Source organism: Myotis yumanensis, unplaced genomic scaffold (assembly GCF_028538775.1).
Source record: "Myotis yumanensis isolate MYYU_CA2020_CCGP unplaced genomic scaffold, mMyoYum1.0.hap1 SCAF_1, whole genome shotgun sequence".
NCBI lineage: Eukaryota > Metazoa > Chordata > Mammalia > Chiroptera > Vespertilionidae > Myotis > Myotis yumanensis.
In genome coordinates, this window is record NW_027223752.1 from 216,024,769 (window position 1) to 216,048,878 (window position 24,110).

General features: G+C 44.9%; 1 protein-coding gene across 1 annotated transcript in view; it reads right to left on the reverse strand.

The window, feature by feature from the left end:
- The window catches only part of UBE2K (ubiquitin conjugating enzyme E2 K), a 54,357-nt gene extending 30,780 nt beyond the window's left edge, over positions 1 to 23,577 (reverse strand). The window contains exon 1 of the mRNA XM_070397733.1: positions 23,333 to 23,577. Within this exon, the coding sequence (XP_070253834.1) occupies positions 23,333 to 23,395 (63 nt within the window). The 5' untranslated portion in view covers positions 23,396 to 23,577. The remainder of the gene's footprint in view (positions 1 to 23,332) is intronic.
- Between the last annotated feature and the right edge of the window lie 533 nt (positions 23,578 to 24,110).

Consider the following 24,110-nt stretch of genomic DNA (forward strand, 5'->3'; position numbering starts at 1 on the left):
CCTGTGAGAAATGCTCACCTGTCCGAATGCAAATAACAGACTCAGAGACAGAAGTATGGTGAAAACAAAACTTTTAATACGTTCTCGAGAGCGGGTGTCTGGTTATACAGGCACATATATAGTATCGATCACAGGCTTAACCAGTCCCTCCTCCAGTTCCCATAGGCTAAGTACTATGGGTCACCGGTTTCCTCATACATCGTTTCCTTGTACATCACCTAGGTCTTATTGTCTCCCATTGGGCCATTTAAAAAAATTGGGCTGAGGCCTTTTCTAGTTGTCTCCACCTCCCCCTGTCTAGTTGAGACAGGAGCCTGGGGGTTTCCACCATGATGCTGGCTCATGTCCACAGTTCTTTGTTCTTACATCCTCTTCCCTCCTCCCTACATTCTGTTTGCCCTGGGAAAATTCAGTGACCGGTTCCATTAAAAGTTGACTGTGTTGAAGGTGGATCACAGAGGCTTATTTCCTATAATGCTGAACTGCCTACAACTGGAAGTAAAACTTACAGGATTTAGTTATTACATACTAAAAGTGTATGATAAGGAGGAAACAAGGATCACTCTTATAGTTTTGGTTTTCAACTGGGTAGATGATAGTATAATAAACTAAGATAAGGAAATAAGAAATTGAAGGGTCAGAGTTTGGGAAAAAGGGAAAATCAAATTCAATTTTAGATATGATGAAAAGAAGTATGAAATCTATAAAAACTCCAAGGGCCAAGTAGACTGTTGAAAACACAGACCTAAAGCTCAGGCATGGGTCTGTAGCAAAGATATGATGAGCAAAACAAACAAAAAAATCAAGAGTCGAGGAACCAAGATGGCGGCGTAGGGAGTAGACCTGTGCGTGCTGCCTCCCACAGCATCATTGAAACTACCAACTATAAGACAAACCACCACCATTCAGAACCATGGGGAAGTTAGCCCAGTGGGAGTTCTGCAACTGGAAAGAAAGAAAGAAGCGCAGTGAGACTGAGTAGGAGCTACAGAGGCACCAAAAACAGAGGTACACAGTCACGGCGCCAGGCGGGCTGCAACTGGATGCGCGGTTTTTTTCAATTGGAAGCGGTTACAAACCCCCGAATCCTCTGGGCTTGCTCGGGGCGGGTCTCTGAGGCCCCACGCCCCACGGGGAGAAACAGCACGGCCTTGCAGCGGTCAGAAAGCGAGGGAGGCTCTGGCGTGGGGCTACTCGCCTGCACTGGGGGACGCAAAGTCCCAGTGTCCCGGAGAGGCGAGGGGCCGCGGAGACTCCACCCCGTGACTCCCTGAGACCCCGCCCTACTCAATTTACATTCCCATCCAGGCTGTGCCAGAGGCACAAGAGGAAAGCCTGCACTGTTACAAACTCTCAAATTCACTGAGCTGGTTCGAGCGGGATCATGAGGCACCAGACCCTAAGGGGAGAGGTGGCATGGCCTTGCAGCCGTCAGAAAGCGAGGGAGGCTCTGTCTCACAGCTGCTCGCCGGCACTGGGGGACGCGAAGCCCCAGTGTCCCGGAGAGGTGAGGGGCCACGGAGACGCAGCCATTGCTATTTGCTCCACCATGGCGACTCCCTGAGACCCAGCCCTAATCAATTTACATCCCCATCCAAGCTGTGCCAGGTGCACAAAAAGACCCACCTGCGCTTTTGCAGCCTAACCCAACAAACTGCAGACTTCAACTGCTCGCACCCATGGGAGACACACTGAAGAAGCAGACCTAGGAGAACCAAGATGGCGGCGTAAGGAAGAGACCTGTGTGTGCTGCCTCACACAACAACATCGAAACTACCAACTATAGGACACATAGCTACCATACGGAACCATGGGAAAGCTGGCCCAGTGGAAGCTCTACAACTGGAAGGAAAGAAAGAAGAGCATTGAGATTGAGTGGGATGTGCAGAGACACCAAGTACAGAGCCCAACCCAACAAATTGCAGACTTCAACTCCTCGCATAGAAAGAAGAGCATTGAGACTGAGTAGGATGTGCAGAGGCACCAAGTACAGAGCCCAACCTAGCAGGCTGCAGATTTCGGCTCCTCACATCCGGGAGGGACGCACTCGGGGGGCGAGTCGGGTTCGGGACAGGCCGGGGCCGGGCCCAGCTGGGCGGGCGATGTGGAACCGCTGTACCAGCAGGCGCACAAGCATGCCCACTGGTTCCAGTCTTGCATAGGACGCTGGGGGACGGCAGACGGGCAGTCTGTGCACTTGGTGGAGGGCGAAGTCCGAGCAGGCGTACTGGATGTTCAGCCACCAGGAATGCCTGGAGACTTTGTCTGGTGGGGAGCCGCCTGGCAGGGGACAGAGGGCCAAACTTCGTGTTTCCCGGTGAGGCCGATACAGCCCCGGTGAGATCGGGACGGCCCTAGTGAGGTCGGGATGGCCCCGGTGAGGCCGAAACGGCCCCAGTGAGGCCGGGACAGCCCCGGTGAGGTCGGGATGCCCCCGGAAAGATTGAGACGGCCCCGGTGAGGTCAAGACTGCCCCAGTGAGGTCGGGACGGCCCCAGTGAGGTTGTGATGGCCCGGGTGAGGTCGGAATGGCCCCGGTGAGGTTGAAACAGCCCCAGTGAGGTCGGGACGGCCCCGGTGAGGTTGAAATAGCCCCGGTGAGGCCGAGACGGCCCCGGTGAGGTTGGGACTGCTCCAGTGAGCTTGGGACAGATAATGGGGACCCGTATAGACTGATGAACAGGGGTAGATGCAGAGGCAGAGCAACATTGAACACTGTCAAACTACAGTGGGAAGCCTGAGGAGGGTTTGGGGTGGGGGAATTAAGAGATCAACCGAAGGACTTGTATGCATGCATATAAGCATAACTAATGGACATAAGACATTGGGGGGTAAGGGAGGGCAGGGGATTGTCAAGGGCGGGGGGGGGGGGGGAAGGACACATATGTAATACCCTTTGTAATACTTTTAGCAAAAAATAAAAATTAAAATCTAAAAAAAAAGAATAACCAATGGACACAAGACACTAGGGGTTAGGGGCCGGGGGAATGTCAAGGGGGGGAGAAAAGGAGACATATGTAATATTCTTTGTAATATTTCAAGAAATAAAAATTATAAAAAAAAAAATCAAGAGTCTGTTACCACTGGTACAAAAGGAAGAAAAATGTTTCAGGGACAGAGTAGCTAGCTAATGTTGCTGAGAAGTTAACAATGATAATAGCAGTTCATACTTACATAGCACTTTATAAGCAGCGCTCAAACTGATTTAAATGTAATAACTCACTTAATCCTTGTAACAATCTTACGTGTTTCCCAACCAGTAAACAGAGATACAAAGAGGTCTACACAGATATTAGTGAAGCAAGGTTTCAAAAATGACTCACAAGCCCTAGCCTATTTGCTCAGTGGTTAGCCTACGGACTGAAGAGTCTCGGGTTCGATTCTGGTCAAGGCCACATACCTCAGTTGCAGGCTTGATCCCTGGTCCCAGTCAGGGTGTACCTCGGTTGCGGGCATATCCCCAGTAGGGGGTGTGCAGGAGGCAACTGATTGATGTTTCTCTCTCATCGATGTTTCTAACTCTCTATCCCTCTACCTTCCTCTCTGTAAAAAATCAATAAAATATATACTTTAAAAAAAAAAAGAATTGTGCCCAGCTGGCGTGGCTCAGTGGTTGAGCATCAACCTATGAACCAGGAGATCACGGTTCGATTCCCGGTCAGGGCACATGCCTGAATGTGGGCTCAATTTCCCATGTGGGGCATGCAGGAGGCAGCCAATCAATGATTCTCTCTCATCATTGATGTTTCTAACTCTCTCTCCCTTCCTCTCTGAAATCAATAAATATATATATATTTTAAAAAAGATAAGAATTGCATTGGATTTCTCTTCAGAAAACATGGCAGCAAGACGAGAATGGAGAAGAATTTAGTGTTGAAAGAGCCTGGCCACGGGGGCTCAGTGGTTGAGTATTGACCTATGAACCAGGAGGTCACAGTTCAATTCCTGATCAGGGCACATGCCCGGGTTGTGGGCTTGATTCCCAGTAGGGGGCGTGCAGGAGGCAGCCAATCAGTATTCTCATCACTGATGTTTCTATATCTCTCCCCCTCTCCCTTCCTCTCTCTGAAATCAATAAAAACATATTTATATAATGAAAAGACAACCTACTTAATGGGAGAAGATATTCACCAATGATACATCCAATAAGGGGTTAATAACCGAAATATAACTCATATAACATAACACCCCCCCCAAAAAAACAAACAAAACACAAACAATTCAATTAATAAATGGGCAGAGGACCTGAACTGACATTTCTTCAAAAAGAAGATACAGTGGTCAACAGACATATAAGAAGATGCTCAATGTCACTTAGCATCAGAGAAATGCAAATTAAAACCACAATGAGATATTATTACCTCACACCTGTCAAAATGGCTATCACCCTATATAATAAAAGAGAAACGTGCAAATTAATCGTCCCTCTGTTACGCTCAAGCCACCCCCACAAGCCAATCAGGAAAGAGTATGCAAATTAACCCAACTAAGATGGCAGCGGCCACGGAGCTGGAACAAGCAGGAGGCTTGGGTTGCCCCTGGCGATAGAGGAAGCCAAGCTTCCCATCTGCCCTGGCCGGCCCTGTCTCCGCTCAAGGCTACAAAGTTCCAATCATAGAAGATAAATAAATCCCAGGAAAAAAAAAAAAAAGGAGAGGCTAGGACAGGGGTGGGCAAACTTTTTGACTCGAGGGCCACAATGGGTTCTTAAACTGGACCGGAGGGCCGGAACAAAAGCATGGATGGAGTGTTTGTGTGAACTAATATAAATTCAAAGTAAACATCATTACATAAAAGGGTACAGTCTTTTTTTTTTTTTTAGTTTTATTCATTTTAAACGGGCCGTAGTTTGCCCACGGCTGGGCTAGGAGCTTGGGTCGCTGGGGGGCTTGGCCAGCCTGAAAATGGCCCTCAGCCTCTCACCCAGGCTTGCTTAGGCACCCCAGCGGGAACCCCACCCTGATCCAGGACACCCTTCAGGGCAAACCAGCCGGCCCCCACCCGTGCACCAGGCCTATATCCTATATAATAAAAGGGTAATATGCAAATTGACCCTAACAGCAGAATGACTGGGAATGACTGGTCACTATGATACACACTGACCATTAGGGGGCAGACGTTCAATGCAGAAGCTGCCCCCTGGTGGTCAGTGCGCTCCCACAGGGGGACCTCCGCTCAGCCACAAGCCAGGCTGATGGCTGCCAGCACAGTGGTGGTGGCAGGAGCCTCTCCCGCCTCCTTAGCAGAGCTAAGGATGTCCGCTGGCGAGTGGACATCCCCCGAGGGCTCCCGGGCTGCCAGAGGGATGTCTGACTGCCCGTTTAGGCCCGATCCCCCGGGGGAGAGATCCTAAGCCAGCAGGTGGACATCCCCTTAAGGGTCGCAGACTGCAAGAGGGCACAGGCCGGGCTGAGCCCCCCCCGAGTGCACAAATTTTTGTGCACTGGCCTCTAGTCCTATATAATAAAAGGCAAATATGCAAACTGTCCCCTCAGGTATTCGACCGACCGAGAGTTCAACAGCTCAATATGACATGCACTGACCACCAGGGGGTGGCATGGAACGAAGGAAGGCCCCAGCCAGCAGCCAGGGGATGGCAGGCCCCAATTGGGCTGGATGGAGTCAATGGAGGTGGGGGGTAAGGGGGACATATGTAATACTTTCAACAATAAAGAATTATTTTAAAAAATAAAATAAAGGCTGAATGAAAAAAATAGTAAATAAAATTACTAGGTTATCGTATTTGAACTCTTCATACTTTTATGACCAAAGTACTTTCTAGAAAGGTGGTCATAAATTATTATAGCGCTGGCACTTCATGAGGAGCCCATTTCATCATATTCTCATCATTAGTACAGTCTTTAAAAACACACACAAATAGAAAAATCAACTGTCTATCTTTTTAGTGAGACTAGCCTATGTCTGTCCCAAGCAGCATTGCTGGAGAAAAACCCACATAACCATTCATTAATTGGTTTCTTGTTCAAGTGAAGACCATACACAAATGGAATTTAACATGGCCCTGTGTCTCTGTTCCTATTAAAGAATGATCCTTCCTCTATACCAGGAATACCACCCCTCTGTTCTTCTCAAGGACTTTGCACCTTCAATTACTCCTGCTCTATCATAATTTCTCTCATCCACCAATATACAAACATACACTATTATCTACCAGAAAAAATTCCTCAAGATCACTGCGGCCATATTCTTCTCCAGCTCACCTACTTCTCTGCTCTCCTATCAAAGCAAACATCTTTTTAAACCTTGGTGATGTCACACTCATCAGGTAGCTCAGTTAGTTGCAGTGTCATCCCAGACACCAAAAGGTCTCAAGTTCAATTCCCAGTCAGGGCACATACCTAGATTGTGGGTTTGATCCCCAGTCGGGAGGCAACCAACCAGTATCTCTACCCCCCTCTCTAAAAAATAAAAACATATCCTCAGGTGAGGACTTTTAAAAAATTGATAATGTGTTAGAGTTGTACACTTGAAACCTGTATGGTTTAACTCATGTTACCACCAATAAACTCAATTTTAAAATGTTTATTAAAAACAGAATTGCTCTAGCCAGTTTGGCTAAGTGGATAGAGAGTTGGCCTGTGAACTGAAGGGTCCCAGGTTTGATTCCAGTCAAGGGCACATGCCCAGGTTGCAGGCTCCATCCCCGGCATTGGGCATGCAGAAGGCAGCCAATCAATGATTCTCTCTCTCCCTTCCTCTCTGAAATCAATAAAAATATATTTTAAAAAACACGCACACAAAACACACACAGAGTTGACCAGACTGCCAGTTCCTTACCTTACTTCCTCTTAACCCACTCCAATGATATTCATCTCAGAAATAAGCATCATGAACTATCTAGCTGCTTAAGAGAAAACTCTAGGTGTTTTCCCAGCTTCTTCATTTTTCCTCTGTACCACCAGCAAGCTCTGGTGACTCCATGTACCTTTAAAACATCTCCCGAGTACTTCTACTTCTCTTCAGCTCCCTATTCAACCCTAAACCCAAGATTACAATCATCTCTTGCCTGGCCTCCCAAGAAAGACTCCCCAAATTATCTTTCTGAGTTCATTCCTACTTCCCACTCTCCCACTATACATGGCAAGTTGCCTACCCAATTTCCTCTCTCCTTCTTTCTTACTAACGGAACCCTGATTTAATTGGGGATCAATGTAATCAGCTAAAAGAACATTTCCTAGCCTCTCTTAAACCAAGAAGAGGTTATGACACAGACCTGGATAAAAAATAAAAGCAAAAACAGGTCACTAAATGGGGTTTCTATGAAAGCTCTTTAAAGGGAGCAAACTCAGCTGGCATGCACCTTATGCCTTTCCTTTCTGAAATTCAGACATGTTGTCTGGACTGCTGACAGTCATTTTGAGAATTTAAGGACAAGGGTCAAACTCCTAAGAACGGTAAATTGAAAGTTAGAATAGTCTACTAACACTATAAAGCCCTTAACCAAGTAATTCAGAGATACTTCCCTCCAGACTTTTGTTTAAACCACTTATTTTTTTTTACACCCAGCCAAACTTAACCCCTAACTCTTAAGTCCTTTTTCCTTACATTTTCAGTTTCTATTCATTGTCCCCAAAGCAGCCAAAGTGATCTTTTAAAAAACAATTTTTGTCCTTTGCTTTAAATCTTCAAATGGCTTCCATAGTCATTTAAAACCCAAATTTCTTCCTTTGGGCTTAGAAAATCTTATGTAATCCCGCTTATATCATCTTGCACCATTCTCCTCCCTTACTCCAGCCACAATAACTTCCTTTTGTTGATTAAACACAGCAAATTCTTTCTGACTTTAGGACCTGTACATTAACTGTTTCCTCTGACCTGGAATGATGATCTCTAGAGGCATGGCTTTATAATTCAGATCTTAATCTAAGACTGAAATCTCAGGAAAGGCCTTTTAATTTCATCTATACAATATTACTATATTTCTCAGTGTTGTATTTATCACATACTTGTCTGTCTTCTCTTGCCCCATCCATCACTACAGCTCCATACATCCCTAGGGTGCAATTACAGATAATTTTTTTCTTTAATATAGTTCCATACTTTCCAAAATTCAATAATGAGCAAATGCTTATTTTTATATTCACAGAATTACTATTTATTTATCAGGAAAAAGCAATTAGATGGCCCTTCAGTCTTGACTGTATAATAGTTATAAGCTTTCTATATGCATATTAGAGTTGATATCCTAATATATGACAAAGTTAATTCCACAATTTATCCTCCCAAGTGTTAGTTTAAGGGTCATTCCCAAGGAACTTTTTCCAAGGTTAGGTTTCCCCACCCCAACAGTTCCCCTTATTTAAACTCAACAAACACACATATAATTAACTAGAGGCCCCGTGCACGAATTCATATTGGGGGGGACGGGGGTTGGTCCCTCAGCCCAGCCTGCACCCTCTCCAATCTGAGACCCCTCAGGGGATGTCTGACTGCCGATTTAGTCCCAATCCAGGACCGCTGGCTCCTAACCGCTCGCCTGTTTGCCTGCCTGATAGACCCTAACCACCTCTGCCTGCCAGCCTGATGCTCCTAACTGCCCTCCCCTGCTGGCCTGATCACCCCTAAAAGCCACCGCCCTGCTGTATGGGTCTTGGGTGTGGGTATCTAGCGTCCTCCTCCCTCCTGTCAGAGTCTGGGGTGCACCATGGGATGCAGAGTCAAGTCCCCATCCACCCACATGCGCCTCAAAATCACAAGAGACCCAGACCCGGCCGGCCCCACCCGTCAAGCCCTGCCGACACATCACGACCCTGGCCAGCACCAGGCGGGGACGCAGCCTCCTGCTGATCAGTCGTTACAGCATGAGGGTGTGACAACCATTTGCATATTATATGCCTTTTATTATTATAGACTAGTGGCCCGGTCCACCAAATTCGTGCATGGGGGAGGAGGAGGTTCCTCAGCCTGGCCTGCACCCTCTCCAATCTGGGATCCCTCTTGCAATCCAGAACCAATGGCTCCTAAGCGCTCACTTGTCTGCCTGCCTGATGCCCCTAACTGTTCCCTTCTGGCCTGATCCCCCTAACTGGCTATCTAGACTCCTCTCCTGGCCTAAACCCCCTGCCTATGTGCTCTCCCTTCCTCTCTGCGCCTTCAGACCCCAGTGCAAGAGTGCTGAGAGCTCTCCGCCGAGGTCCCGCCCTCGTCCTGACACCCCTCCTCCAGGCCAGGTGGCACCCCATCCTGACGCCGCCCCCGGCCCCCCCCCCACCCCCCCCCCCGGTCTGGGCCACCGCGGCCCATCTTGACGCCCCGCTCTGGGCCAGGCAGCGCCGCAGGACTGCGCATGCTTCAGCTGGGGGGCCACCCCTGGCGGCAGCCTCACGTCCTGGTGGTGCAAGTCCCCACCCTCCCAGTTCCTGTGCGCGCACACCTTTGACTGGTCATGACTTAGACACCATTAGGACCAATTAGCATATTCCCTCTTTATTATATAGGATTAGTATCTCACTGCCTTATCAAACCATAAGTTACTCCACAATAGCATGAACCATGTCTACCTTATTAACACAGGTAGCATTCAATAAATATTTGTTGAATAAAGAAAAATGTAAAATTAAAGAGTTAAACCCAGAAATACAGATGTCATCATAAACAGGTTGGGCAAAAGTAGGTTTACTTTCGTGAGTACAAAAAACAGTTTATTCTTGTACTATTTTCAGAGTGAACAACTGTAAACCTACTCTTGCCCCAACCTGTATAATACTGAATAAATGCTCCTGAGGTCTTCAAAAGGGAAAATACAAAATAAAGGGAAGGGTTGGGGGTAGGTATTTCCCAATTTTTGGCTTGGACATTATATCACCCCTATGCAGAACCTGACTACATTATCAGTACTTAAATTTAGAACAGAAACCCAACTTCACCAAGAGGCCACATTTAACAACATAGTCAACTCTCCTTCCTAGTCCCAAAGGCAGGATAAAAGGCATTACTTTCATAGTGGTTGGGGATGACCACCCAGAGCTTAAGAAAATCCTTAAAATCATTCAGGAAAACAAGTACCTCTGACTTGCCAAGCAATGTGCTAAGCAATGAAGAATCAAAAATCAGTAGGTCTCTGCCCTCAATGACTCACACTCACAGTTCCTATGGGCAGATGCAGATAAAGCATCTAAGTAAACACCTAAGGATATAATTAAAGTATGACCAAGCCCACAGATATAAAAAAACTGTCTGACATATATAACCACCTAAAAATCTCATCCAAACACCCAATGGCCTAGTAATACCACTCTCAAATATACACCCAAAATCTTGCATGTGTGCACCAGCAAGAAAATGAAAATAACTGAATAGACAGATTCATAAACTGCAGTATCCTATATAATAAAAGGGTAATATGGAAATTGACCCTAACAGCAGAATGACTGGGAATGACTGGCCACTATGACACACACTGACCACCAAGGGGCAGACACTCAATGCAGGAGCTGCCCCCTGGTGGTCAGTGCGCTCCCACAGGGGGACCTCTGCTCAGCCACAAGCCAGGCTGATGGCTGCCAGCACAGTGGTGGTGGCAGGAGCCTCTCCAGCCTCCTCAGCAGTGCTAAGGATGTCCAACTGCAGCTTAGGCCTGCTCCCCGCTGGCAAGTGGACATCCCCCGAGGGCTGCTGGGCTGCCAGAGGGATGTCTGACTGCCCGCTTAGGCCCGTTCCCCTGGGGAGCGGGCCTAAGCCAGCAGGTGGACATCCCCCGAGGGGTCCCAGACTGCAAGAGGGCACAGGCCGGGCTGAGGGACCCCCCGAGTGCATAAATTTTTGTGCACCGGGCCTCTAGTTTTTAAATAAAGGAACTACTACCGAATGATATATAAGAAAAATGAAGCACAGCAGGTCCTGTGTGGCTTAGTGGTTAAATGCTGACCTATAAACCAGGAGGTCACAGTTCAATTTCCAGTCAGGGCACATGCCCAGGTTACTGGCTCGTTCCCCAGTGTATGACATGCAGAAGGCAGCCAATCAATGATTCTCTCTCATCATTGATGTTTCTATATCCTCCCTCTCCCTTCTTCTCTGAGATCAATAAGAATATATTTAAAAAAGAAAAAGAAAAATGAAGCACAAAATTTTTTATCACCGAAAACCAATAGTATTAGACAATCCACAATTTGATGTGCCAGTTCCAAATAGGATGGGTCACAAAAAACAAAGAAACCTCAAAGCAAAGCACCCACAGTCACCTGAGAAAAAAGGCTACATATACTAGCCGTGCATTTATAATTACTAGGAACATTCATAAACACACAAAGGCTGAAAATAATTAACAGAATGACAGGCTCTAACCACTGAGAACACTGTCCAGGGCAAGGCATCTTTTTTTAAATAGCTAAAAGTTAGAACTACAAGCCATCTATAGAATGAATTAAAAAACTGTGACATAAAATACTATATAGTTTAAATTGAAGAACTGAAGCAATATGTATTGTCACAGAAAAAAACCCTCAAAAAATACAATGCTAGGAAGCAATGTTGCAGGATGTAAAATATTATAATAATCATCCATTAAGTGGTTTTTAAGTTTTAAAACACCAAGGAGTGTTTTTACACTAAAAAATACTATGTTTACCAATAGTAAAAACAAAATACAAATAGGAAGGATATACACCAACTTCACATAGTGGTTACTCCATCATACTGGAGAGGAAAAAGGTTACAAGATGAGCTTCATCTGTATGGTATGTTTTATTGGGGGAGGGGGCTCAGGCCAGTTTGAATGAGATGGTTAAATTTGTTAAATTTGGACCATGGCTATAAAAGGTGTTCATATATTATTTTCAAAACTTAAGTGTAAAATATTTCACATTTCTAAAAACCATCTTTAAAAATAATGGGCAGGAAGTAAGTAGATATGACTGTACACTATTGTTTCCATCATAGTCAGTAAATGTTTTGGAGTCAAAGAACTTATTTCAAAAACCTTGTACCACCAAGTTACTGAAATCTGAGAAAGTTAATTTCTTCAGAACTGCAACTTTCTAATCTGTAAAACAACAACAATCTTATAAGGCTGCCATATATATAAAATGTTAGATAACAGGCATTCAACTATAGGTAGTTATTTTAAATTTGCAGTAACAGCAAGGAATTAAAGGGAGGAAAAAGTAGACAGATTTTATGTACCTTGGTTGCGGGCACATCCCCAGTAGGGGGTGTGCTGGAGGCAGCTGATAGATGTTTCTCTCTCATCGATGTTTCTGATTCTTTATCCCTCTCCCTTCCTCTCTGTAAAAATCAATAATACACACACACACACAAACACACACACAGATTTTATTTTATTTTTTAGAACATAGGTTTTAAATGAAGTTCTCTTACATTTTCAGAATTATATAACACCATGAATGTCAGATGGATGTGACCACCACTTTCTAATTTTCAACACCCAATTTTAAAATAGGAATTTTACAAAGGGATTCAAACTTACTTTACACAGCATAGGATTAGAATCTTGATTCCTTGGCCCAGTTCCCATTGACCAGAGCCACATCAAGAAATCCAAGGGTGGCCCTGACCAGTTTGGCCTGCGGACTGAGGGGTTCCAGGTTCAATTCCAGTCAAGGGCATGTACCTTGGTTGCGGGCACATCCCCAGTAGGGGGTGTGCTGGAGGCAGCTGATAGATGTTTCTCTCTCATCGATGTTTCTGATTCTTTATCCCTCTCCCTTCCTCTCTGTAAAAATCAATAAAACACACACACACACACACACACACACACACACACGAAGAAATCCAAGGGTGGGTGGAGGTGGAAGAAGGTATAGTGGGGATAAATGGTGATGGAAAAAATAATAAAATAAAATAAAAGAAACAGCCCTAACTGGTTTGGCTCAGTGGATAGAGCGTCGGCCTACAGACTAAAGGGTCCCAGGTTCAATTCCGGTCAAGGGCATGTACCTTAGTTGCGGGCACAACCCCAGTAGAGGGTGTGCAGGAGGCAACTGATCGATGTGTCTCTCTCATCAATGATTCCAACACTCTATCCCTCTCCCTTCCTCTCTGTAAAAAAAAAAATCAATAAAATATATATTTAAAAAAAGAAATTAAAAAAAAATCCCATAACGCTATATTATTCAAAAGACTTCCAAATTATTTACTTGTCATTTAGATCACATTTTAACACATTTTCTCCAATTTCGTCAAGGGCACTTACCTCGGTGGCAGGCTCCTCCCCCGCCAGGGCGCCTGCAGGAGGCAACCAATTGATGTGTTTCTCTCTTTCCCCTCTCTCTTCCACTCTTTCTAAAAATATCAGTGGAGCCCTAGCTGGTTTGGCTCAGTGGATAGTGCGCTGGCCTTTGAACTGAAGGGTCCTAGGTTCAATTCCGGTCCAGGGCACATGCCTGAGTTGCGGCTCGATTCCCCAGGAAGGGGCGTACAGAAAGCAGCCAATCAATGATTCTCTCTCGTCACTGATGTTTCTAACTCTCTCTCCTTCTCCCCTCCTCTCTGAAATCAATAAAAATATATTTTAAAAAATAAATTAATAAAAATTAAAAAAATCAGTGGAAAAATATTCTTGGGTAAGGATTAAAAAATAGTAACAACATAAAATAAAGATTAACCAACACCTAGAGAACAAGTCCCACATTAATTCCTTTGTACTTTCCTTAGACACTAGCCTCACAACGACAAAGAAGCACTAAAGACCCACATTTTAAGCCTTTCCTTGAGGCAAATTTACATAGAACTAGCACTAAAACATTGAAAGGATCTTTAAGCTATCACTAAAACATGGAAGGAAACCTTTATGGTACAAGAAGAACAATAAGCAGAATATGAAAGGGTAGTTAATTTTGACATCTTAACAGCTATCCATTTACTGAAATTTTAATGTGTCCCAGGCATTGCTCTAAACTAGGGGTGGGGAATATCTGGGTGAGTTAATAAATGTTTGACCAAATATAGCAAGCTAATTTTTAAGTTGATAATTTTGTATTGCCTGCAAATAATGTTATAAATATCCAAATGGCCCTTGACAGAAAAAAGGTTCCCCACCCCTGCTCTAAGCGCTGTAACAACTCTCTTAATATTCCTTCCTATTTTTACAGATAAAAAAAAAAAAACTGCGATACAGAGTCAGTGCTGCAGATATTAAGTAGAAAAGCCAGGACTCAAAGCAAATCTAATTCCAAAACTCACAATCTTTTTTTTTTTATGAATAACATAAAATGCTTTATTTAGTCATTTTTTTAAACACTGAAATGTCATATACAACCTACTTGTTAAATTAGATTTTTACTTTTTTATTTATTAAGGTATTACATATGTGTCCTTAGCTATATTTACCATATTATTGTTAAGAAGGTAAATAGTTCTAGGCAAATTTAAATTCTCACACCAAGAGAGAAAAGCAAAATACACTTAAATACAATATTCAATATTAAACTGTCACTTGTTGTACTTAAAAGTTTTATTGGCATTCAGTTTTTACAGTATCGATATATATAAAACCCTAATATGCAAACAGAACGAACAGCGGAACAACTGAACAACCAGTCGCTATGATGTGTGCTGACAACCAGGGGCGTGCACGAAACATGGCAGGCATCAGCCGCAGTAGGATGGTGGAGCAGGTGAGTGGGGTTGCCAGACCAAGGCGGGGTGCCGGTCACTGTCATCTAGGCGAGCCTCTGGTGGTTACCAAAAATTCTCTGCTCCAGCGCACCGGGGTCCCACCTGGTGCTCACACCTGCTGCCAGCGCCGGCCCCACTCGCACCCACTGCTGGTGCCGGGGCCGCTGCTTGCACCCACTGCCGGCGCCCGGCAACCAGCCCCGATCGCCCCTCAGGGCTTCTCCACCTCCCCCTGCTCCTGAGGGGTAACTGGGGCAGCAGCTGCCACTTGCACCCACTGCTAGCGCTGGCCCTAATCACTCTGCACTGTCAGCAGGTGCGAGCGGGGCTGGCGCCATCAGTGTGTGGGAGCAGCAGAGGCAGGATGGGGCTGCCAGCAGACTGGGGACCGGGGACCAAGGCGGGAGGGGCCAGGCGGGGGCATGAAGGATGGGCCAAAACCCGCCCCTGTGCCCACAGCAGCCTCACAGCCCACAGTTCCTTTCAGGTGCACAAATTTGTGCACTAGGCCCCTAGTACATATATAAAAGCCTAAGCGACGGGCCGAACATTTGACCAGCAGCTATGACGCGCAATGACCACCAGGGGGGCAGATGCTCAACACAGGAGCTGCCGAGCTACAGTGACTTGGCAGCTGTGGTTTTCGGATGATGCACCCGGAACCAGAGAGGAGGGAAGCCTATTCCGGAGCTCATCACCTGAGAACCACCGTCTCACAATCCGGGACCCCTAGGGATGTTGGAGAGCCGGTTTCAGCCCAATCCCCACAGGCCAGGCCGAGGGACCCCACCAATGCATGAATCCGTGCATCAGGCCTCTAGTTTACTTATAAGTTACATATTCCTGTAATTTCTTTGGGATTGCCTTCTGAAATTTGAAGTCAGTTTTAACTTTCCTTTAAAACCTAGCTCAAGAACCTCTCTTCATATGCATACCCTCAGAACTCCCTATCTCCCAATCAGGTAAGTCTTCTGGGGCTGTGGTCAATATGCTCAATAACTCCTGATAACATTTACGAAGAAATAAGTATAGTCTACACAGAGGGGTGATATACTAGGGGACCCCAGATGCATCTAAATCTATGCCTCATGGATAGAGATGAAAGTCTTTATAATAGTAAAGTAAAACAAGAAATGCACCCCAGTCAACACTGCGTGGACAGGCTTTAAATTTTTCATTTTTTTACCCAATCTATAAGCTTACCTTGTTCAACCCACACCCAGAACCCCAAAAGGCACACTATTTAGATAAGTTATTAAGAACAAAGATACCAAGCTGCCATATTGTGTCCCCGCATGTGTATGCTTATTCTGAGCTGGTCTGCCCAAGACTCCCCTAGTGCCAACCCTAGTCCCCTGTGCAGCCCACTTCCTCTACAAGATGAAAGAAACTCGTGATCCAAGAGAAACTGGCCAAACTGTAGGCACAAGTGCACATTGGTGAGAAAGGAACTTGTCGTAGAAAGAAGGTAGTTCACAGAACAGCCACAGCAGATGATAAAAAACTTCAGTTCTCATTAAAGAAGATAAGGTAAACAATTTACTCTGGTAAATATGTTCACAAACCAAGGAACAGTGAACCACTTTAACAACCCTAAAGTTCAGGGATCTCTAGCAGTGAACACTTGCACTATTACAGGCCATGCTGAGACAAAACAGCTGACAGAAGTGCTACCCAGCATCTTAAACCAGCTTTGTGCAGACAATCTGACTAGTTTAAGGAGACTGGCTGAAGCTCTGCCCAAACAATCTGTGTAGGGAAAAGCATCCTTGCTACAAGAGAGGATGATGATGAAGTTCCAGATCTTGTGCAGAATTTTTAAAATCCTCACCCAAGGAGTGAAGATATTTTTCAATTCATTCATTCATTCATTTAAAATATCTTTTTATTGCTTTGAGAGGAAGGGAGAGGGAAAGAGAGACAAAGAAACATCAATGATGAGAATCATTGATCAGCTGCCTCCTGCATGCCCCTCATGTGCCCTTGACTAGAACTGAACCCGGGACCCTTCAGTCCACAGGCCGATGCTCTATTCACAGAACCAAACCGGCTAGGGCCATTGATTTTTTTTAAAAATATATTGATTTTTTACAGAGAGGAAGGGAGAGGGACAGAGAGTTAGAAACATCGACGAGAGAGAAACATCGACCAGCTGCCTCCTGCACACTCCCCACTGGGCATGTGCCCGCAACCAAGGTACATGCCCCTGACTGGAATCCAACCTGGGACCCTTCAGTCCGCAGGCTGACGTCCCATCCACTGAACCAAACCAGTCAGGGCAGGGCCATTGATATTTTTAGAGTGTGGAAGGGAAGGCAGAAGGAGAGGGGGGAGGGAGTGAGGGGAAGAAGGGGAGTGGAAGGGAGAGAAGCATGAATGTGACAGACATGTCAATTGGTTGCTTCCCACACACACCCCAATAGGGAGCAGAGATTGAACCTGTAACCCAGGTACATGCCCTTGATGGTAGTCCAAACCTGTGACTCTCCAATGCACAGGGCAACACTCTAACCATTGACTACACTGGCCAGGGCCCAAAGATGTTTTTTATTGATTTTTTTTTTTTTTTTTTAGAGAGAGAGGGGAAGGGAGAGAGAGAAAAACATCAATGTGAGAGAAACATCAATTGGTTGCCTCCCATACACATCCCAACCGGGGGTAGAACCCACAACTTAAACATGTGCCCTGACTCAGAATCAAAACCTGCAACCTTTTGGAGTACTGGACATGCTCCAACTACTGAGCCACCAGCCAGGGCTTATGGAGAATTTTGATGAGGCTTTCAAGAATGAAGCAAACTGCATTGAGGCAATTTCTGAAGATAAAATTGAAGAAGTTACTGGGAGGTACTATTTTATATTATGACTGCTTTTTCAAATTTTGTTTATGTATCTGATAAAATCTAGATCTCTAATTTTTTTTAAGCCCAAGCCCCATGGACACTGCAGCTCTTCAGTTTTTGCTTATACACAAACCACTCTTTCACCTAATTAAGCTGAAAAAGCCTGGAAATAGTTTCAAATAGGCTAATAAAGTTAGAAGAAAAAAAACACCAACCTTTTCTACTAAAAAATCTGTACAAATACTGGTTACATTGATTTTTACCAGGAAATTTCACCATTTTCTTTAAATCTAAAAGGAAAGTTTAGTCCTGGCCAGGTAGCTCAGTTGTTTGGAGCATTGTCCCATACACCAAAAATATGGGTTTGATCCCCGGCTGGGGCATGTACGGGAGGCAACCAACTGATGTTTCCCTTTCACATGGAGGTTTCTCTCTCTTTTTTCTCTCTAAAATCAATTTAAAAACATATCCTCGGGTGAGGATTAAAAAAAACAACCACCACCAATGAATGCATACATAAGTGGAACAACAAAAATTGAGATTCCTTCTAAAATAAATTTTTTTAAAAAAACTCTGAAAGTTCAAAGCTAGTAGTAGCCATGCTATATAATTTTTTGCCTTATTCTTCATTCATTTTTTAGATAAATTATTCTACACATCTTATACAGTTAATAGTCTTAAATGTTCTCCTAAAGAGTTCTGTCTAAAGCAGTGGTTCTCAATATTTTGTAATGTCTAAGGACATTTTTTTTTTTTAAATATATATTTTATTGATTTTTTACAGAGAGGAAGGGAGAGGGATAGAGAGTTAGAAACATCAATGAGAGAGAAACATAGATCAGCTGCCTCCTTCACATCTCCTACTGGGGATGTGACTGCAACCAAGGTACATGCCCTTGACTGGAATCGAACCTGGGACCTTTCAGTCCACAGGCCGACGCTCTATCCACTGAGCCAAACCGGTTAGGGCTCAAGGACATTTTTAAAAATATATATATTTTATTGGTTTTTTACAGAGAGGAAGGGAGAGGGATAGAGAGGCAGACACATAGATGAGAGAGAAACATCAATCAGCTGCCTCCTGCATATTTCCTACTGAGGATGTGCCCGCAACCAAGGTACATGCCCTTGACTGGAATCGAACCTGGGACCCTTCAGTCCGAAGGCCGACGCTCCATCCACCTAGCCAAACTGGCTAAGGCTCTAAGGACATTTTTAATTGATACAACTGGCAAAAAAAGAAGATAGGGAGGTGGGGGGGAAGAGCTGGCTGTGCTACTATCTAGAATAATCTAGAGCAAATATGTTAAATATATATTAAGTTATAACATATAAAAATCCACTTACATGCTTAAGGAAAACTTATATAATAAATAGTATACATGAAATCAATTTGTTAATGCCATAGATTTAAATATTCCCTATGAATATCCCAGAAAATGTTAGTAAAGTATAGCTACAATATGAAAAAACTACAGATACCATTAAGCACAAGAATAAGAGTATATACTCTGGCTGGCCTATGTGGCTCAGTGATTGAGTGTCAGCCAGTGAACCAGGAGGTCCCCGGTTCGATCCCGGGTCACGGCACAAGCCTGGGTTGCAGACCAATGTGTCTCTCTCTCTCTCTCTCTCTCTCTCTCATCAATGTTTTTATCTATCCTTCTCCCTTCCTCTCTCTAAAATCAATTTTTAAAAAACATAAAAATAAATAATAAAAATTTTAAAGAGCAAATACACTGATTTGAAGGCATTTTATTTCACCGAGCTTTGAATTTTAAAATATATTGCATACTGAAATGCAAGTAAATCTTTCAAGTTAATTACAGGTAACACTTATTTTAATGTTTAAACTAATAATTAAATTAGGTTGTGTTGGGCCCTGGCCAGTGTGGTAAGAGCATCACTAGTGCACTGAAGGGTCTAGGGTTCCATTCCAGGTCAAGGGCGCATACCTGGATTGCAGGTTTGATCCCAGGCCCCAGTCAGGGCATGTTCGGGAAGGCAAACGAACCTATGTCTCTCTCTTTCTCTCCCCTTTCCACTCTCTCTCTCTCTCTCTCAAAAAAAAAAAAAAAAAAAAAAACACAACAGGAAAATACCCTTTTGGGAGGATTAACAAAAAATAAAAAGGTTGATAGGTTGTGTAGTACAATCCAGGATAAATTATTTTTAAATAATTAAATAAAAGCATGCCTTTGTCTTTGACAAGTCATAACAGCGTGGTACAATCTATATATGTAAGCGCTTACATGACGGGCTGACCTCCGACCGGTAGCTATAATGCACACTGACCATCAGGGGGCAGACACTCAGCGCAGGAGCGAAAACCACAGGCATGGAAACATGGAACAGACTGATGAATCTCAGAGGAAAGGGGAGGCGGGGGGCGGGAAGAGATTAACCAAAGATCTTATATGCATACTAGAAGCCCAATGCACGTATTCATGCACTGGTGGGGTCCCTCGGCCAGGCCTGCACCCTCTCACAATCCCCTCGGGTGATTGTCGGGGAGCCGGTTTCAGCCAATCCCCGAAGGCCGGGCCAAGGGACCCCACTGATGCACAATCCGTGCACTGGGCCTCTAGTATAATATAAGCATAAGCAGACCTAGATCCTAATCCCAAAGCTATATGTTTATAGACAAATAATTTAACTTCTCTGAATCTCAATTTCTGCAACTAAGAAATAAAAAATCTAACTCAAAGACCAGTTGAAAATTAGCAAAAATGTATAAACAAATGGTGCTGAGAACCACTCTACAAATGGTAGTTAATAATCATAGTAAATATTAACTTATGAATAGATTATAGTTGACCTCACAATCAACAAATTCACTTATGTAACTTGACTCACAGAATAACTACAGAATATACTTTAAAGCAATTTTCCACTCCTAGCAACTTTGAAACATTACTTACAATTCTCAGATTTAAAATTAGTATCTGACAGACAAGGATGACTTTCCAAACAGTTTCAAGGAAAAATGGCCTTGATGGTGTTTTTATTTATTATTTTATTTTGACTAAATAACATGTTCATATGACTCACAATTCAAAAGGGATCTTTTGATGCCTGTTGCCCCAGACACCAATTACCTTACACAGAAGTACTCAACCCTACCAATTTCTCATTAATCCTTTCACCTATAAAAATACACATTTTCCCCACTTCTGATACAAATGGTGTCCTCCTCCACACTATTCTGCACCACACTTTTCACGTCTGTTTTTTTCTTGATGTTTATATTTTTAATTAACAACACACTCCAAGTATGGCCACTTATAGCTTATGGACAGAACTCACCAAACATTAATCATTCTTTATAAAAGCACTCAAAAGGCCAAAACAAAACAAAATCCTTAAATAAACCCAGTATTCTTAGCAAAACAAGCATATGAAACCTAAACTTTAGTAAACTGGACATTTACATAGGTGACTCAAGATACTGCATTTTACATTAAAAAAAAACAACACATGGCCTGGTTTTGCTCAGTGGATAGAGCGTTGGCCTGTGGACTGAAGGGTCCCAGGTTCCATTCTGGTCAAGGGCACATGCTGGGTTGCAGGCTCGAACCCCAGTAGGGGGTGTGCAGGCGGTAGCCGATCAATGATTCTCTCTCATCATTGATGTTTCTATCTCTCTCCCTCTCCCTTCTTTAAAATCAATAAAAATATATTAAAAACAAACAAAGAACAACAAAAAACACACACACATGGACTGTACTACAAGTCCTTCAATGAGTTGAAAAGAATTCACTTATAGAACTGGCCTTATTAAAATACAGATGAAATAAAATATTGGTGTAAATAAAGCTATTTGTTGGTTATATTCCAAAATTAAGTTATCTGACTCTAAGAATATCATGGTGAAAAGTTGAGAGCCCTTACCACTTTTAAGAAACAGAATATATAGCATTACAAGTTTAATATTAAGTTTCAGGTTTGTACAATCTTATTATAGAAGAAATGTTTGGGGCTATTGGTAAAATATTAGCTGCAACGTTTCATTACAAATATATATGTTAACTATCCTAGAATATATGTTCTTATTAAACAAAAAAATAAAGTCATTATTTCACTGCATATCAGATGACTACTTCTGCACTGTACCACAAAAATACAAAGTCATCCTTCCATTCAGAATTTTGGCACTTGAACAGAGAGGTTAGAGTTCATACACATGCTCTGTAAAACTGATTATACTATATACTACTACATTCAATAAATCTGCTTGTATTTGTAATTTTTATATAATTTTAAACTATTTTCTCCATCATGTCTAATTGGAAAGATGTGTAAACACCCACTATAGACTCAATAGCACAAATAAAACTCAAGTGCTATCAGATATACAGGGGTGGGCAAAAGTAGTTTACGGTTGTTCCTATGGAAAAAGACATGCAGGTTATGATTATTACAATAGCTTTATTAACTCAAAAGAATGTCACAATGACACAGTGAACCTACTTTTGTCCACCCCTGTATGTATTTCAATTACTCATCACGTACTTAGAATGCCGAATTTCACAAATCATTGAGATTATAAAAATACCAGGAGAAAAATACAAACAGCAATCATACATTCAATAATGGTATCTGTCAACTTGAAAATAACAACCATTTCAGTATTGCTTTTTAATCTTTCTTTGTTAATTCCAAGAAGGAAAAACAACCTGGCATTCTTGAATGGGGTATGAAAAACTGTACTGGTACTTGCATGGTTTTGAGTCAAGTTACTAGAACATTTTGAGGATCTTATATAAATAAATGTGGCCAACACTAGAGTATCTAAATTCTGCAGGATTCAAGAGGAGCTTTAGACAAAAAAAAAAAAAAAAAAATTTTTAGTCAATTCAGGTGTGTTATGATACACCTACTCACTTAAAAAGGAGATATAACCATGTGTTAATCAGGTGAAACCTCATGTTTTCAACAGGGCTGTTTCAAAAGCAAGAATCAACAATGAGGGACACATCATAATGAAGTTTCATGGCACAACACAGTCACAGAGGCATTGTCTGAGGAGAGGCTCTCTGATCTGTTACTTCTGTAACTTGTAATGTTTTGAAATCAGCTTATCATACACTTCATTCCCCCCCACCCCCGTTAAAAATATCTAAATGCCTTCAATACACCGAACAACTTGCCTTTGCCCAGTTAAAAGCTTTAGGTGTCAGTAGAAAAGGAGCCGAGGAAGTGGGGGGTAAATGAACATGAGATAATGATCTGGCAGGGAATTAATCTCTTATCTGAGGTGAAAATTCCCTCATCTCCCCACTCAAATACGATGGCATCGCAGTAGGTCCCTCCTCCTCTCCCAACACCCCACTGAGAGGGTAACTCGGAACGTCCTCCTCCTCCCATCAATACCTAGGCATTCTCACGGCGCCTTCCCTCCGGAAAGGACGGCGGAGGCCACAGGCTACCACCCAGAACACCCTCCGAAGTGCGGGCCCCGGAGCACCGCGGCTCCCCGGATCCAGTTACCGTCCCCCTTCCCCCCGCCCACTTCCCGGGTTTTCTCCGGCTCGGCCTGCTCCCCCCGCTCCACCCGGCAGCCACACTTCTAGCGGCGGCCGCTGCCGGGGGGCTCCCTCAGAGCTCACACCCCGCCGACCAGCACCCCCTTCGGCGTCGGCCCCCCCAAACCGTGCTCCTCTCCACACCGCCCACCCGCGAGACTGTCCATCCCAGGGCCCGGGAGAGGACGGGAGGGGAGGGGAAGGCGGCGGAATGAGAGGGGGTGGAGGAGACTGCTGGTTCCCCACAGGCAGAAGGGCGGCCCGCGAGAAGGGGCCCCCGGGGTGAGCCGGGGATGTGGGGAGGCGCCGCTAGCAGGGCCCTCCCGCCCCGGGCTGAGGGGGGGATGTCCCGGAGTTCATTTCTGACCTCCTCGCTCTTCAGCACCTCCTTGAACTCCCGCTTGATTCGCTGCACCGCGATGTTGGCCATGTCTCCGCCCGCAGCTGATTCGTACCCGCCTCCTCCGCCACCGCTACGACCACCGCCACCGCCGCCACCTCTTCCTCCACCGCCTCCGCCCTCGGCGATTCACACCCGAGCGCACGAACACTGCCACTGCCACCCCGGCCGCCGCGCTCTCTTCAGTGTGGAATCACCTCCGCGCCGGGCCACCAAAATGGCGCCGGGGCCGCGCATGCGCACGACGCTGACCTGCCCGGGCGGCGCAGCCGCTCCCGTCGTAGCGCCCCATACGGCTCCGCCGCGAGCCTCGCGCCGCGCCGCGCCGCGCGTCTCAGAGAGCTGCGGCCGCGAGGCTCCGCCCTGCGGGCGTCTGGGGCCCGGAGGGTGCGGCTTCCGCGCCGGCGAGCCCTGCGCGGAACTCCCGAGCCGCCGTCGGCGCCTCCTCCCCGCTTCAGACCCCTGCGTGGTGGTCGGGGCTCCCCGCCTCCGTCCCGCCTCTGGAGGAAGGCTGCAGTCAACCTGGCGGGTTCGCGCGGCCTGGAGCGCTGCCCCGACCCAGAACCCGCCGGCTTCCTGCGCTTGGCTGTGCCGAGCGCAGGAGAACGCGGTCCCAGAACTCAGTCGGGCCCGTTTTTGGCTGGGCTAGGCCCAGAAAGCCCACCGCGGTCCGTTTCCGTTCTGAAGCCATTACAGTGCCGCTGTCACTCCCATCGTGCCAGGTACTAGAAATCATGGCATTAGG